The 13,260-nt window shown below is 39.8% G+C and overlaps 1 protein-coding gene across 2 annotated transcripts in view; it reads left to right on the forward strand.

The window, feature by feature from the left end:
• LOC117397050 (pleckstrin homology domain-containing family H member 1-like) overlaps window positions 1-13,260 on the forward strand; it is a 41,753-nt gene that overhangs the window by 14,983 nt on the left and 13,510 nt on the right. For both annotated transcript variants that reach the window (XM_033995595.3, XM_058991492.1), the window contains 9 exons: window positions 4,317-4,379; window positions 7,104-7,253; window positions 7,590-7,673; window positions 8,095-8,176; window positions 8,284-8,469; window positions 8,671-9,542; window positions 10,221-10,299; window positions 11,818-11,909; window positions 12,992-13,142. In XM_033995595.3, the coding sequence (XP_033851486.3) occupies window positions 4,317-4,379; window positions 7,104-7,253; window positions 7,590-7,673; window positions 8,095-8,176; window positions 8,284-8,469; window positions 8,671-9,542; window positions 10,221-10,299; window positions 11,818-11,909; window positions 12,992-13,142 (1,759 nt within the window). The remainder of the gene's footprint in view (window positions 1-4,316; window positions 4,380-7,103; window positions 7,254-7,589; window positions 7,674-8,094; window positions 8,177-8,283; window positions 8,470-8,670; window positions 9,543-10,220; window positions 10,300-11,817; window positions 11,910-12,991; window positions 13,143-13,260) is intronic.

Consider the following 13,260-nt stretch of genomic DNA (forward strand, 5'->3'; position numbering starts at 1 on the left):
GTGTGGTCAACTGGTTTGAAGATCAGGAGGCAGTTTGGGCTAGTTACTTGGAGCAGAAAACAGGAAGTTCTGGTAAGATGGAAGTGTGGATAGTGGTTAGAGCAGAGGACTAGGAGGCAGTGGCTTGGTTGTAAGAACCTGAAGAAAATGAGGTAACTGAACTGTTCCTCTCAGTACCTAAGCATTAACCTTAAGCCCTATTTCCTCAGTGTGTCCTAATGGAATGGCCTGTTGGCTATAGCTGGGGATTGGGAGTTTGGTGATTTAGGCCTCAGGAGATGAGTCTCGGCAAACAAAATGGGGCATCTTGAGCAAGGTACAGTATCACTGGAAAACTGTTTATTTTCTATAACAGCAATCCAGAGTTCTTCTATACTGTGATTTTTTTTTTTTTAATGAGGTTAGTCATGTCCTGGTATTAAATAATAACCCTGTGATGTGGGATTTGGCAGAAGGAGGGTGGGGAAAGTAGGTCATATGTATGTGTCTGGAAGGTATTGTAGTCTCCCAGGTGCTTCTGGGTGTAATTAGTGCCAGGTGGAGGGTTGCTGCTAATATTTCCTGCTGGAGACACAATCCTTTGCGTACTGGTCCCCCCCTCCCACTAGCAAAGCTGCTTCCATCACCTCTCTGATTTTATACCCTTCCCAGCTTGAGAAATTTGTCTGGATCAGACGAAACCTTAAATACATCCTTGCTAGTTTTAAAGTGATCATCTGACAGGCCATGTTAATCACTTGATCACCGAGTCAGGATAATGTGCTGTGAGCAGGAGACTGGTATTATGGGTAATCCCAGACTGAGTTGACATAGAACTTGGTCGCACCTGTATTTAATGTTTGGGTTGATGTGATTTGATTGTCTCATAATGGACAGGGGAAGATTAAAGATTATTAGGATCCAGTCATTTCTCATCACACGTTGATAGCTATGTTACAACTACTTAACCGCTAAATGTTGTTAAATACTGCAGTCGATCATTGTCTCACAATATGCTATCAGTTTAAAAGCCTTGTTTTTATATTTGGAATCCCAGAAGAAGTTTATCCTGATCTTGCATATTGCATCTGTTCCATCACAACCCCTTTTTTAATTTATATATATATATATATATATATATCTCTTTTTTTTTTTTTGTTAACTTTCATTTGCTATGTTTTTACTGTGATTTGCCAGGGTTAACCAGGGATTTTACAATGCTTTACCACTTTACTTTTTCTTCACTTTACTTCACGTTGCTATACTTTTTATACTTTTTATGCCCCTACTGGGAATGTGTCCAGTAGAAATGCAGCTACAACATTTTTAGAGCCAGAGATTGTAGGTTTGTTCCTGTGCCTAGTTGTAACAAACAGATGGTCCTGCGGTTAGCATAGAAATGAGTACAGGGAAGTGTTTGTTTCTGTATTGCAAAGGGTCACTAAAACCGAAGAACACAGGTACTCCAGGGTTTGCTAACTTCCTGCCTGGATAATACTGGGTAATAAAAATAAAATTGGCACAGGTGGGGGTATTGAGTTAACCACTCCTTCCAATAGGCACATCTGGAGTTGTCAGAGAAAATTCTGAATGGCTTACTTCGCATTAATTTTGGATTTGACCAAACCTGGGGTTGAGTTGACATTGTCTTAAGAGATGGTGAAGGGGATTGAGAGATACTGTTTTCTATGTTGGACACATTCATTCAACAAACTCATCTCTTTTTATACATGCTGCCTGTTTTGCAGTCTGATGACCAGGTAGATGACGGGGTAATGAAAACCAGTAATTAAGACATCTACAGTATTACCTTTCACAAGTGGCTGCCTCACACAATGTGAGTGTGTATGTGAGCAGCAGTGCTTCTGAGCTAACTTTTAAATGGAGGATTCCTGCAGCTCACGCCTGGACTTGTCTGAGCAAACTCAAGTCTTCTGGAGAGATACTGTAGTATTTCACCAGGGTAACCAGCTTGGAAGGACCCCTTCTTGGTACTGTGGTATATGTATCGAATTTAGAAGCTTTTTGATTTGATTTTAGATTTTTGAAACTTGGTTATTTTGGATGCAGTACTGGCCACAAGTCCTCCAGGACAGGGTGTAATCACTAGGCTTGTAATCACCAGGCCAGTTTGTATCTAATTTCTCCTTTCTGCTCACTAAACTGCTTTTCAGTCTTCATCTCAAGTTACTTGGCAAGTCTGTTTCAAAGACTTAATTATATCCATAATATTCAGACAGCATCCTAGTTCACAGCTTTACCCCTAGGCCGGCCCAGCCTCTCAGTAATTATCATTAACTGCTATGTTAGCCTTTTCGAAACCTTTCAACTTTCCTCCTCCACTCCTATGAGGTCTGCTTTCCAGTTGTTTCTTTCGTCTGCCTGAGATGGATTGCTGCCCCTTCACTTGCACAGGGAAGCCCTGCTAGAGCGTCTCGGTTTGACAGCTGACCCTGACAAAGGTTATGAGAAAGGGGAGGACTCAAACACAGCTGACTGAGCGCTAACAGCTCAGTCATGTTCACTTCCAAAGCTTTTTGTTCTTCAAGGAAGATTAGGTGCATCAAAACCCCGTCCTCTTAGCCATGGTGTCTTATAAAATTGAGGGATTCTTCCAATGTAATAACTGTGGCTTGGATTGGGGACGTGCTGGGATGTTTGTTCAGCCAGTTCCCAAACTGATCCAGAGAGGGTGGGGGTCTTGTGACCTGTATAATTAACATGAACACACCGCAATGACATGCAGCAGGAGGAGTGGTGCGGGAGGCTGACAGCAGTAGTGAAGGGGGAAGGTGCTGGATCACGTGTTTGCATGAAGGTGCTTTCATTACACAACTTCTCTTTGCCCCTCTGAATGGCTTTAAAACTAGTAGGCTCAGAGTAGGCCAGTCATTGTAAGCAAGGTGTAGGAAGCGGTACAACTATAAATCTCGCTCTTAAATTATAGAAAGTTAAATTGTTTTCCATTGATCTAACTGCCAATTGTCTTTCTTGTGATGTGATGTGTTACATCGTTTTGCGCTTTCTGGTCTTTTGAGGTTATCTGTGAAATTGTTGCCGTCAGATTAACAAATCTCAGTATTACTAGTTCATTGTCCTTTTGAAGTCATTGATGTGTGATGATGTCACCACAACTCATTTGACTCTCGACAGTGTCTCAAATCATCACTACTGTGTCAGAATTCAAATCTTGAAATATGACAACCTTGCTAAATCCAGAATACGTAGGCTACCCTTGTATACCTGTATTTAGTATTAAGGCTGCTACCCCTGTAGTCACAGCAGTATTACACCTCTGTTATGCCTAGTTACCATCAGCCTCTTGGATCTGAAATTGTTCAAGTTAGTTTCCTTTAGAGCATCAGAGTGAGTCATGATTTTAAACTCAGTGTGACAGTGTGAGTTTGAAATACTTGCTAAGAGAATTACTCAGGCCCAGCCTCTCTTGATGATGTTACCTACAGTAGAGTGTCCAATGCAAAGGACACAGCAGGTGGGTTGTAAAACACGGATTGCAGTTAAAAAAAAAAAAAACATTTAGATATTTCCAGGTTGGCTAATTCTGTTTTTGAATGATATAAAACATTTGAAGTAGGTGGATTTAATTTAACTGGTATGAAAGAAGGCAATGTTTGTGTAACTGCAGGTAGATCAGATTCAGTTAAGACCAATGTTGTTTTAAATTGGTTTTGTTTTTTAATGTTTCTGAATAGTTGAGTGCAAATATATACATCTGAATTTGATTTAGAAATCAAAACAAAATCATCAACTTAATTTCTGAAAAGTATATCCAGTGTAACTACAGTACTGTTTCCATAGGTGAATAGAGGTTAATTGAGCATAGGCACTTGAACGTTCTTGAAATGCAAGCACATACTCATCAAAATGTTATAGTCCAGTGCAACACTTAAAAACAAAGTGCCTTGAGTCATTACAGTCAATTAGGACAGTTCACATATAGCAATGAAAGGGAACTAAATCTGAGGTAAAATTACAAAGATCCAAAACGTGGTGGTCAAAGATTTAAGCACAGAAGTGAGATAAAACAGAACGGTTTCTGAACTCTGCGGCACTTTTTTTAAAATGTTGCTTGCTGGAAATTGTTTGATCGTCTTGCATAATACCCATTCATTTGCTAGATAGACTCGGTGAGTTCAATTTAATACAATTTAAGTATCTCTGCAAATGTTCCATGAACAAAATAACACAATCCAGATTTTAAAAGTTTTGATAGTTTCCAGTACTATAAACTTCTGTAGAGTGAGAGCAGGAGCTTCCACATTTGATTTTTATTGTGTGTGAGAATTCCGCTAAGCAGTTCTATGGTCTGTCTACAGATGCAGGAGTTGGAGCTGAGAGTCACAGAGGCGGACCAGCGAGCAGAGAAGGCTGAGAAGCAGGTAGGCTTCCCAAACCACAGGATCTGGGTTTTGTTTTGGACCATGTTCATTTTGAGAGATGCCTCCAACAGAGGGCATTCTGTTCCAAGTACTGAAATTATTATAATTTTTTTATTTTTTTTTTCTAAATACAAAACAAAAAATATGGCGAGTTACCTCTTATGCAATGCATGTGTAACAGGACGGGAGCGAACTTACAAACAAATGCACAGGAAGCGCTTAACCACTATACAAAGGAGACAGGCTTGTCTGCGTGTGTCTTTTTATAGAGCTTTAAACCTCATCTTACCAGTTAGGATCCATAACAGCAGTGCATCCATCACACAAACAAACGTTATTATTATTATTGTTATTTATTTCTTAGCAGACGCCCTTATCCAGGGCGACTTACAATCGTAAGCAAATACATTTTTATTCATGGATACAAAGTGAAAAAGAGTTTATAAGGGTGTACAACTTTAAATACCCACACATTTTGAGGACATGTAATGACATAGTTACATTTAAAGTGATATTTATTGGGATTTATTGGGATTTTTTGTGTTTTACGCGATCCCCTTTAAAAACAACTGCAGTGCATAGAAATAAGAACACATACGGTAACTGCAGTGCTAACTACAAATCTACATTGTTATCTATGAATCTGTCTGCTTGTATATATCGTTGGTAAACCACAATGTTTTTCACAAATAAAAAATCAAAAGACAAATGGTGAATAAAAGAAAACAATGAATTGATTTATTAAATTAAAAAGCAGACACAAGTCTAAACCGAGTAAATGAATACCTGTTCTGATGCTGACATTGCTACACACTCAGCATACACACAGTCTCAAATGAAGCAGAAGAAAACTATTGTAATTTCACAGAGCGTTTGGTAGCCATTTGGTGATTTATGTACTTAACGTAATTACTAGATATCTTCAAAGCCAATGCGCCCAGACTTTACATGTTATAGTTTACACAATTCAGTTTCGAGATGGTATAAATTAGAATTAGGAAATTAGAAAGATAAATCCCTGTAATGTGAAACTTAGATTTGCGCTATAACCAGCTGTCTGTCTTAATGAATGTGTGTGTATCTACTTAACAATCAAACTGGGAAACGCTTGGTTATTCTAATGAAACATCAAAGCTAAGCTTTTTAATTGGATTCCAGCAGAAATATAAAAAGGGAAGAAGGCTTGTGTGCGTTTTAATTACAGGTTTTACTCTGATATGCTATCCAGACTGTAAATGAGGCCTCTGTCTCAATGGGTAAATCTCCTGATTAAATGAATTATGACCTCTTTTGCACTGAACAATTGAGGATACACTAGGAATGTTATATAGATAGGGTTTCTGTTTTTTATTAATTACATCCGTTTTTTTCAGTTACTTTCCAAAATGCTTGGGTGTTTTGTTTTGTTTTTGTCACAGTAGTAGTTACTCGACCAGTACTTGCAGACTTAGTTGTACCTTCTTTGCACAACGAAATCCTTATGGTCAACGACACATTCTTCTGGGTTTTTTGTTTGTCCTAGACAGTTTTTTACAGATGCTGCTCCCACTCGTGGTGGGGGGAGATTGTGTATCCTTATGAGTGGAATGACAATGGGACATGGATTATTGCTCATGGATTATTTTCTTTATACAACAAAGTATGTTTAAACCTATATTTAAAAGATGAATGCAGAGATTTACTTTCTTTAGATCAAGCTCTGCATCTGCTTAGCAACGCAGCTTAATTTTGAACAGTGAGATTTGCCCAAAAATTAATTCACTCAGTACCACTGAATATGAAAAAGTTTATTAAGTTCTCTATCTCTCAAAGCTTGTTGTATAACTATATGGTTACAGCAGCGAAGTTCAGCAGAGCACACTTTATCTGGGCTATACCCTTTTCATTATATCCCTATAATAACATTCTTCTTGTTACAGTAGCATTGCTGTTAAAGCACAGTCTAGCAGCTACACTTTGCTGATCCTTCAGTTTTGTATCGCAGTGTGGCAAAGTGATAATTAGTAAAGCTGGTGAAGTGCAGGTGCCATAATCCAACAAGAAAAGACTGACAACAAAGTACGGGTGAAATGGTTTCTGTTTTATTTGTAATCCAAATGGTCTGATGACCCAACAGTAAATAATATGAGGACTGACAATACACAGCGATGTGGTGTACTGCACAGGGAATAATTAGTTCAGTACAAACACACACAAGATACAAACACCGTCACCAGTCCAAAGTGCGTGCTGTAGTGCTCGCTATGAAGTACAATTTATCTGTGATACAATGTGCAGGGTTGTCCGGATTTGGTGCTGGCCGTGGGCGACAGCTTCGGATCGTGTTAGGAGTCTAGTCATAATAAACAAACAAACAGTACATTTTAGATAGACAGACAAAACACTCACGGTAATAATCACAGTATCGGTCCTTTCTGTTATTAGCATAACCATCACAAGGAACAGGTCACCTCACTACGTCCCCTTTATATACCGTCAACCATGACCTCTTGGTTAACGAGCGCACCCGCTCCTCCAGTCCGCGGATGCCACACCGTTAACCTTTCTAGATGTCCGACTTCTGCCTAACCCTGGGAATGAACTGTTGGGCCATCCAGTCCAGGGTTCTCTGTTCCCTTTACTCTGTGCCCTCACAGGTCGGGAAGGAGATCTAACACCAAGAATCATTCGATCTCTGTTACACGCAGTTACACAGCAGTCATCATGCTGCTTTTTTTTTTATAGGTACATGTAATGGAAGAAAAACTGAAGTCGGCAAACGTACAGCCCAGCGAATCGGAGAACTCTTTGTTCAGGCGGTACCAAGAGCTGTCCAGTCAGGCACAAGAAAAGGATGAGGTGATTCAGAGGCTGGAGGTGCAGTTGGAAAAGCAGGTATTAGCATAGAGAGCATCTACATGTGGGATAATGATCGCTCTACTGGGAACCTTATTGGATGAGAAAATCTGTGAGGTTTATAATAATCATCAATTATCTTTTAGGGGGAAAACTTCTGTTATCAACAAGTGTTAATTAGCTTTTTTTAAAAATGAGTAAGTTATGCTTATTTATTTTACAACATAAAGATGATTTATGTGCACCATTAACAATGGGTTAAGATCTGCTGAGTTTATGCTTTGTTGTGAATCAGTGTACAAGTGAGAGTGGGAGCATAAGAACTCATTTAAAAGAGGAAAATCTGGAAAATGACCATGATTTATTTTGCCTTAGAACCATCTGAGAGCACAGGAAGCAAAAATCATTGAAGAAAAAGCAGCGAAAATAAAGGAATGGGTGACCTTCAAACTACGAGAGGTAAGGCAGCTTCACTGTGTGCAAACCACAACGCACACCGGAAGGTCTGCTTAAGGTAAACCAAATATCCTGTGTATCAAATAATCAAAAAATTAAGTGAAACTAAGTTTTTGTGAGGCACAGGGATACATTTTAAAATGTATCCCTGTGCTGTTAAATATATATCATTATGAAAATTAAAGCCTTTTGTAATGGAGGATGGTGTATTTCGTCAGAGATAATGCTGCTTTCAGCTGTTTTTTGAGTGCATTAAACTACTATGCAATACAACAAAGTGGTATTGTTAAACTGAAGAGGAGACCAATCCTGTGTTTTATAGGTGTTGCAGTTTTAATCATTTTATTAAATCAGGAATGCTTTAAGAATATTAATTTGCTGTTGTCAATCCCATGTATTTACAGTACATTTATTTATTTTTTAGCTTGAAATTGAAAACCACCAGCTAAAGCTTTCCAACTTAAAGCAGTCTGAACAGATCCAGGTTCTCCAGGACAAAATTCAGGGTAAACCAAACTCCTTTAATTACTGCAATAAATTAGAAGGGCATCTTAAGCTGCTTTGGTTGTTACATTTGACAGGAAGATAAAGCTCTTGTTATGTTTGTCTTCAGCGCTGCTGGAAGGTCCTGGGTCAACACTAGGGACAGGATCACCCCCATATGACAATCCAGCTGGGGTCACAGCCCTCTCCAGGCTGGTCTACTCCCCTGGCAGCCCCACAAGCCCCACAGCTGTTAAGGAGGGCAGGTGGCAGCATTCAGCACGCTTTTTACCGTCACCAACTCTAAACACCCAAGGTACTAAAAGGTTTATGGCTTGTAGGGTTGTCTTGTTCCCTCACATGAAAGGAGTTGCCTGTGAAATGTCTCAAAATTGTCTTTTGATAATATAATTAGATATAAAACAATCAACATTTTGTGTCAGGATTTGTTAGGAAGTAAACATTTTATGCAATGGTATAGCTGTGATGCAGTTTGTTTTGTTTGTTTGGTACACAGATTTGAAGAAAAAGGGGGCAGAAGTGTCTGAATCTCAACAGAGCTGCCCTACTTCACCTCTCGTCCTGGAGGGCTTTTCAACCCATGAAAACCATGACCCCCTCTCTAAGTCTCCATGTTCTGTGAGAAAGCAGACCAGCCCAGTTACCATGGTCACAGCAGAAGATGAGGTTCTGGTCAAGGCTAAAGATGTCCAAGCATCACCAAAGTCTGGTTCTTGCAGCCCTGAGGCCTCCCTCGAGCTAGTCACAAGGGGTTTTGGACCAGAGTTGCCAGAAGGTTTGATCCCAGAGGTGCAGCAGCAGTTGGAGGTTGTTCGGGATGCCCGTAGCCCCCCAGAGAAGAGATGTGTGAACCGATGCTTGGAGCGCGACAATTCCTTTGATGAACTGAACAGCAATAACCTCCACTGCTCTTCATCACCCAGCAAGGCCAACATGCCAAGCCTCATCGTCATCCCGGCACTCACCCCCAAACACTCTATCCCTTCCCTGCAGCCTGCTTTCCCCTCAGCTGCTCCCTCTGGGACCAGCATGACCTTGCCAAAGGTGAGGACACCACTCACACCCAGGGACAGCATCCAGTTGGCCAAAAAGCACTATAGCCAGCCACAGCCGGGGGCTGACCGCCTACATCATATCAATGTCAGCATTGACATCAGCTCCTTCAAACCAATCGCCCTGCCCCCACAGTGCACCCTAGAGGTGGAGGAGACTGACATCGACGAGGTTCCTGATAAAATGGACATGGAGGATTGTGAGCAGGGGCCGAGGGAGGAAAGAATCTCCTTCATCCCACTCCCAGAGGAGCTGGAGTTCTTTGATGTGGACGTCAAGCCACCCACTCCTCCTCTGCACAGGTTCCCATCTTGGGTGAGTTCTTGGAAAGTCGTTCGGAAAAGTTTGCTCAGCCAAGCCTAAGGAGTAAAACATTTTTACACAACATTGACCATCATTTATAAGTTTATAATAATGTATTTAGAAGTTATACAGTGGTGCGGCGCTACCAGTCCAGGTATTTGTTTCAGCCACATTTGTTAAATATTAAATTTAACAAAATACATCCCTGACAAGGCCAGACAGTGCACTCTGCTATAAAGTTCTTGAGTGTTGGTTGTTTCAACTTAAACTGATTAAATCAATTTCCTAGCTCTGTGTTTTATTAATGAAAAGCATATTTTACAGTAGGCTGGACTCATGCACTAATAGGAAGCAAAATAACTGATGTCATTTTCTTTGTGTAAAAATAACCAAGGACAATTTTCTTGTTTGTGGGATTAGGTTATAATTAGGGATAACGTTAGTGTAGCCTTGGATTTGGTAACGCCTATGTGTGTGTGTAGATAGATAGAGATGTGCAGAGCAGAGAGCTTTGAGAAACAATTACAGTATCCCCTTTAAATCTCATTTTTAAATAGTTGATGGATAACTTCAGCTTTACCTTGGATACATTGTGGAGTAATGTCGATCAAACAATAATCTAGTCATCGGTTGTGTAACAGTATATTTGGATGTATGTTAATATAAAGATTGGGTGTGTGCGCACTTCAGGAGAGTCGTATCTATGCTGTTGCAAAGTCTGGGATGAGGCTGTCTGAGGTGACTTTCGGAACGGGATCTCCCAGTAGAGGTAAGGAATACATGACACTTTTTGGGTTCTTTTGGTCCTATACTGTAAGATATCATGTGTGTAGGGTGTGTCTTACTGTATAAGAGCTGTCATCTCGTGCAGTGCGAGTTCTGGCTGCTCAAACTGCGAAATGACTCTCATACAATAAGAGACACCCTACACATGTCGTATTAACTTTATTATAAATCACACACATGACGATTTATACTCTGGAATAGCTTTAAAAAAAAATATATATATATATATATATATATATATATATATATATATATATATATATATATATATATATATATATAATTTATATTTATTTTTGTAAAAACAGTTTATCCTCACATTTCCCCTGTGAAATGGTTCAGTCCATAATCAACTGCCCCAGTCCTTGAATATTTAGTGTGGGCATGCAGGTGTTGTGTCGTGGGTGAGACTATTTGTTAAAAGCATAAGTGCTTTTCCATTTGCAATTTTGGTCATATTTTCTTTAGAGAAACTAGTCAAGTTCATAAAAATGTAAAGAAAGCGTTAAGTTAATAGGATGATCTATTTTACAAAAGGTACCAGGGGTGTGTTTTTTGTTTTGATTTTCGAACATTGGTTATAGCTGCTTCAACAAAAACTGTGAGAAAGATATGTTCTGCAATAATTGTATGCTTAAACAGCTTAAATTGCCAAAAATACCAACTATCTTTATTTCGGCTTTTATTTGATACTTCTTTAAAGCTGCTTATGCGGACGCTTGCTTGTTGGGCAACTACACATAGTACAGTACTGTGTTCATATGCACGTGTGTGTGCTGTGAAGTCTGCATTAGCAGCAAACTCCTAAGTGGCATACTTCTACGCTTTTTGACACCAGTTTGTCCTGTTTTTATTTCAGTATTTTTGAAGTCTGACCACTCCAGGGGATATTTCCTCTTGTCACACTCTTGTCTCTGGTTGCTTTTCCCAGCCTGCAGCTAGTGTAGCTTCTATATCCTAGAAGAGTGAGGCCTATCGACGTTTCCCACTTCAGCTGGAGGTCACCACCTGAACAGGTGTGACCAGTTCCAAGCTGATTTTCCCATTAGTGTGCTTTAGAGGAAACAGCATTTTAATCCTGTGACAGATGGCATCTGGTTGTCTTATAATGTAGTCAATTCAAAATACTGTTGTACAATGTTAACATTTTCCATCAGTAATCTGCAATAAAATATCACTAACCATGATTATCACCCAGTCAGATAGGTATAGTTTTACACTAATAAACAGTGTTCCAAAGCACATGGACATGCAAGACAATACTGGTTTATGGGTCCATATTGCACTCATTCAATAATAAACTCATAAACAATATCAATTTGCATGTGGAACAGCCAAGGTCAAAGCCATTCAACTACATGTATATGCTGTATATGTTCTTGTCTACCATGAAGGCTACTTCTAAAACTGAAACACAAGATGTTTCTCAGTCTATAACATTGTTGTAGCTGTTGATGTAATACTACGTTAAGGTGAGGCTAATAAATTGATATTTTTGCAGTTTCCAATTTGCCGTTGTATCCAGCCGCAGGCCCCTTCACCCATCTCATCTACAAGAATGTCACCGTGCCTGTGTACACCACACTCAAAGGGGTAAGAAACCTTCAATCTCGTATACAGTAGGTGTAAGAGCATTAAAATGTCATTGATGGATTCTCCCTGGAATATGCAGGTTGCTGTGGCAGAGATGGCTGCAGGGGTGATGTCAGACCAGGGAAATGAAACAATAACATAGAATGTACGGGGCAAACTGAGGCGCAAGGGCGCTCAGCTTTTTATTAATGAAACAAAAACAAACACAAAATAAAGGGCACATTGGCCAAAGTAAACACTAACAAATCTGTTATACAAACGAGTACCTTGGTTCTCTTTCTGGTAGCATTCGCTCTCCTCTCCTAACGCTCTCCTCCAGACAAAGGATTTCTCCTCGCTTTTATAGTTTGTGGCTGGAGCCAAATTTATCCAATAATTAACAATTATATAATTAAGGTTCCAGCCACATTCTCACATGTATTTTGGCAGGGAGGAATTTAACCCCCTCCCTGCCGATCCAAACTAAACAATACTATATAGCGGACAGCTTTCATCCGCCCGCATATAAACAAATACAATTACTACTACTACTAATAATAATAATGCAATACAAATAATATAAATGAACATTACATACATACATAAATAATTTAATATACAAGGGGTGGGCACCCCGTCACAGTTGCTTATATATATGTTGCTATGTAGTGAATGACAGGTAAGAGTTTTTTTTGTTAGTTACAAGCACTTTCTGTGGCTGCAGTCTCTTTGTTCTATAGGCTCTTCCAGGTTAATGGTGAGTAAGAAAAAAAAAAAAAAAAACCTTACCTTCCTTTCCACTGGAATATTCTTTGCTTTGGTTGGTTTTATCTACTGGTTTGCCACTGCCTTCCTATTTTGAGGGTTTCCTTTCTAAAATATCCATATGTTCCCCCTCCTTCCAGTATATCTGCCTTAATGCCGGTATTCGTATGATCTTAAGCGGGTTCCAAAGTCCTTGCTGCCTGTTTATAGTTACTATACCTCCGGCATCACCTGCTACAGTATTTTGTCCCCCTCCCATTCATTAGGGTGTTTTGTCATTTGGACCAGGTTGTCATGTGTGTGGTGTTTTTTTTATTGCCATGTTTGCTCATTTCCAGAAGGCGACTCAGATCAGCAACATCCCCTTCCCAGACGAGTCCTCGGGCTCTGAGGATGACACCAGCTCTCTGGCCAGCCTCCGTACCTCCACCCTTGGACCCGAAACAAAGAAGAGCAGCACGCCAGGCAGCCCACGGGCCACCAAGAGAGGCGAGTGGCGCCATCAAGTGGTTTTAGAGGGTCAACACTGATGAACACAATAGCTGAACCTTAGAAATCCCCAAGCTGAGTTGTTTTTAATTAAAAAAAATAAATAAATAAAGCATTA

This window comes from Acipenser ruthenus, chromosome 18, assembly GCF_902713425.1.
Source record: "Acipenser ruthenus chromosome 18, fAciRut3.2 maternal haplotype, whole genome shotgun sequence".
NCBI classification, from domain to species: domain Eukaryota; kingdom Metazoa; phylum Chordata; class Actinopteri; order Acipenseriformes; family Acipenseridae; genus Acipenser; species Acipenser ruthenus.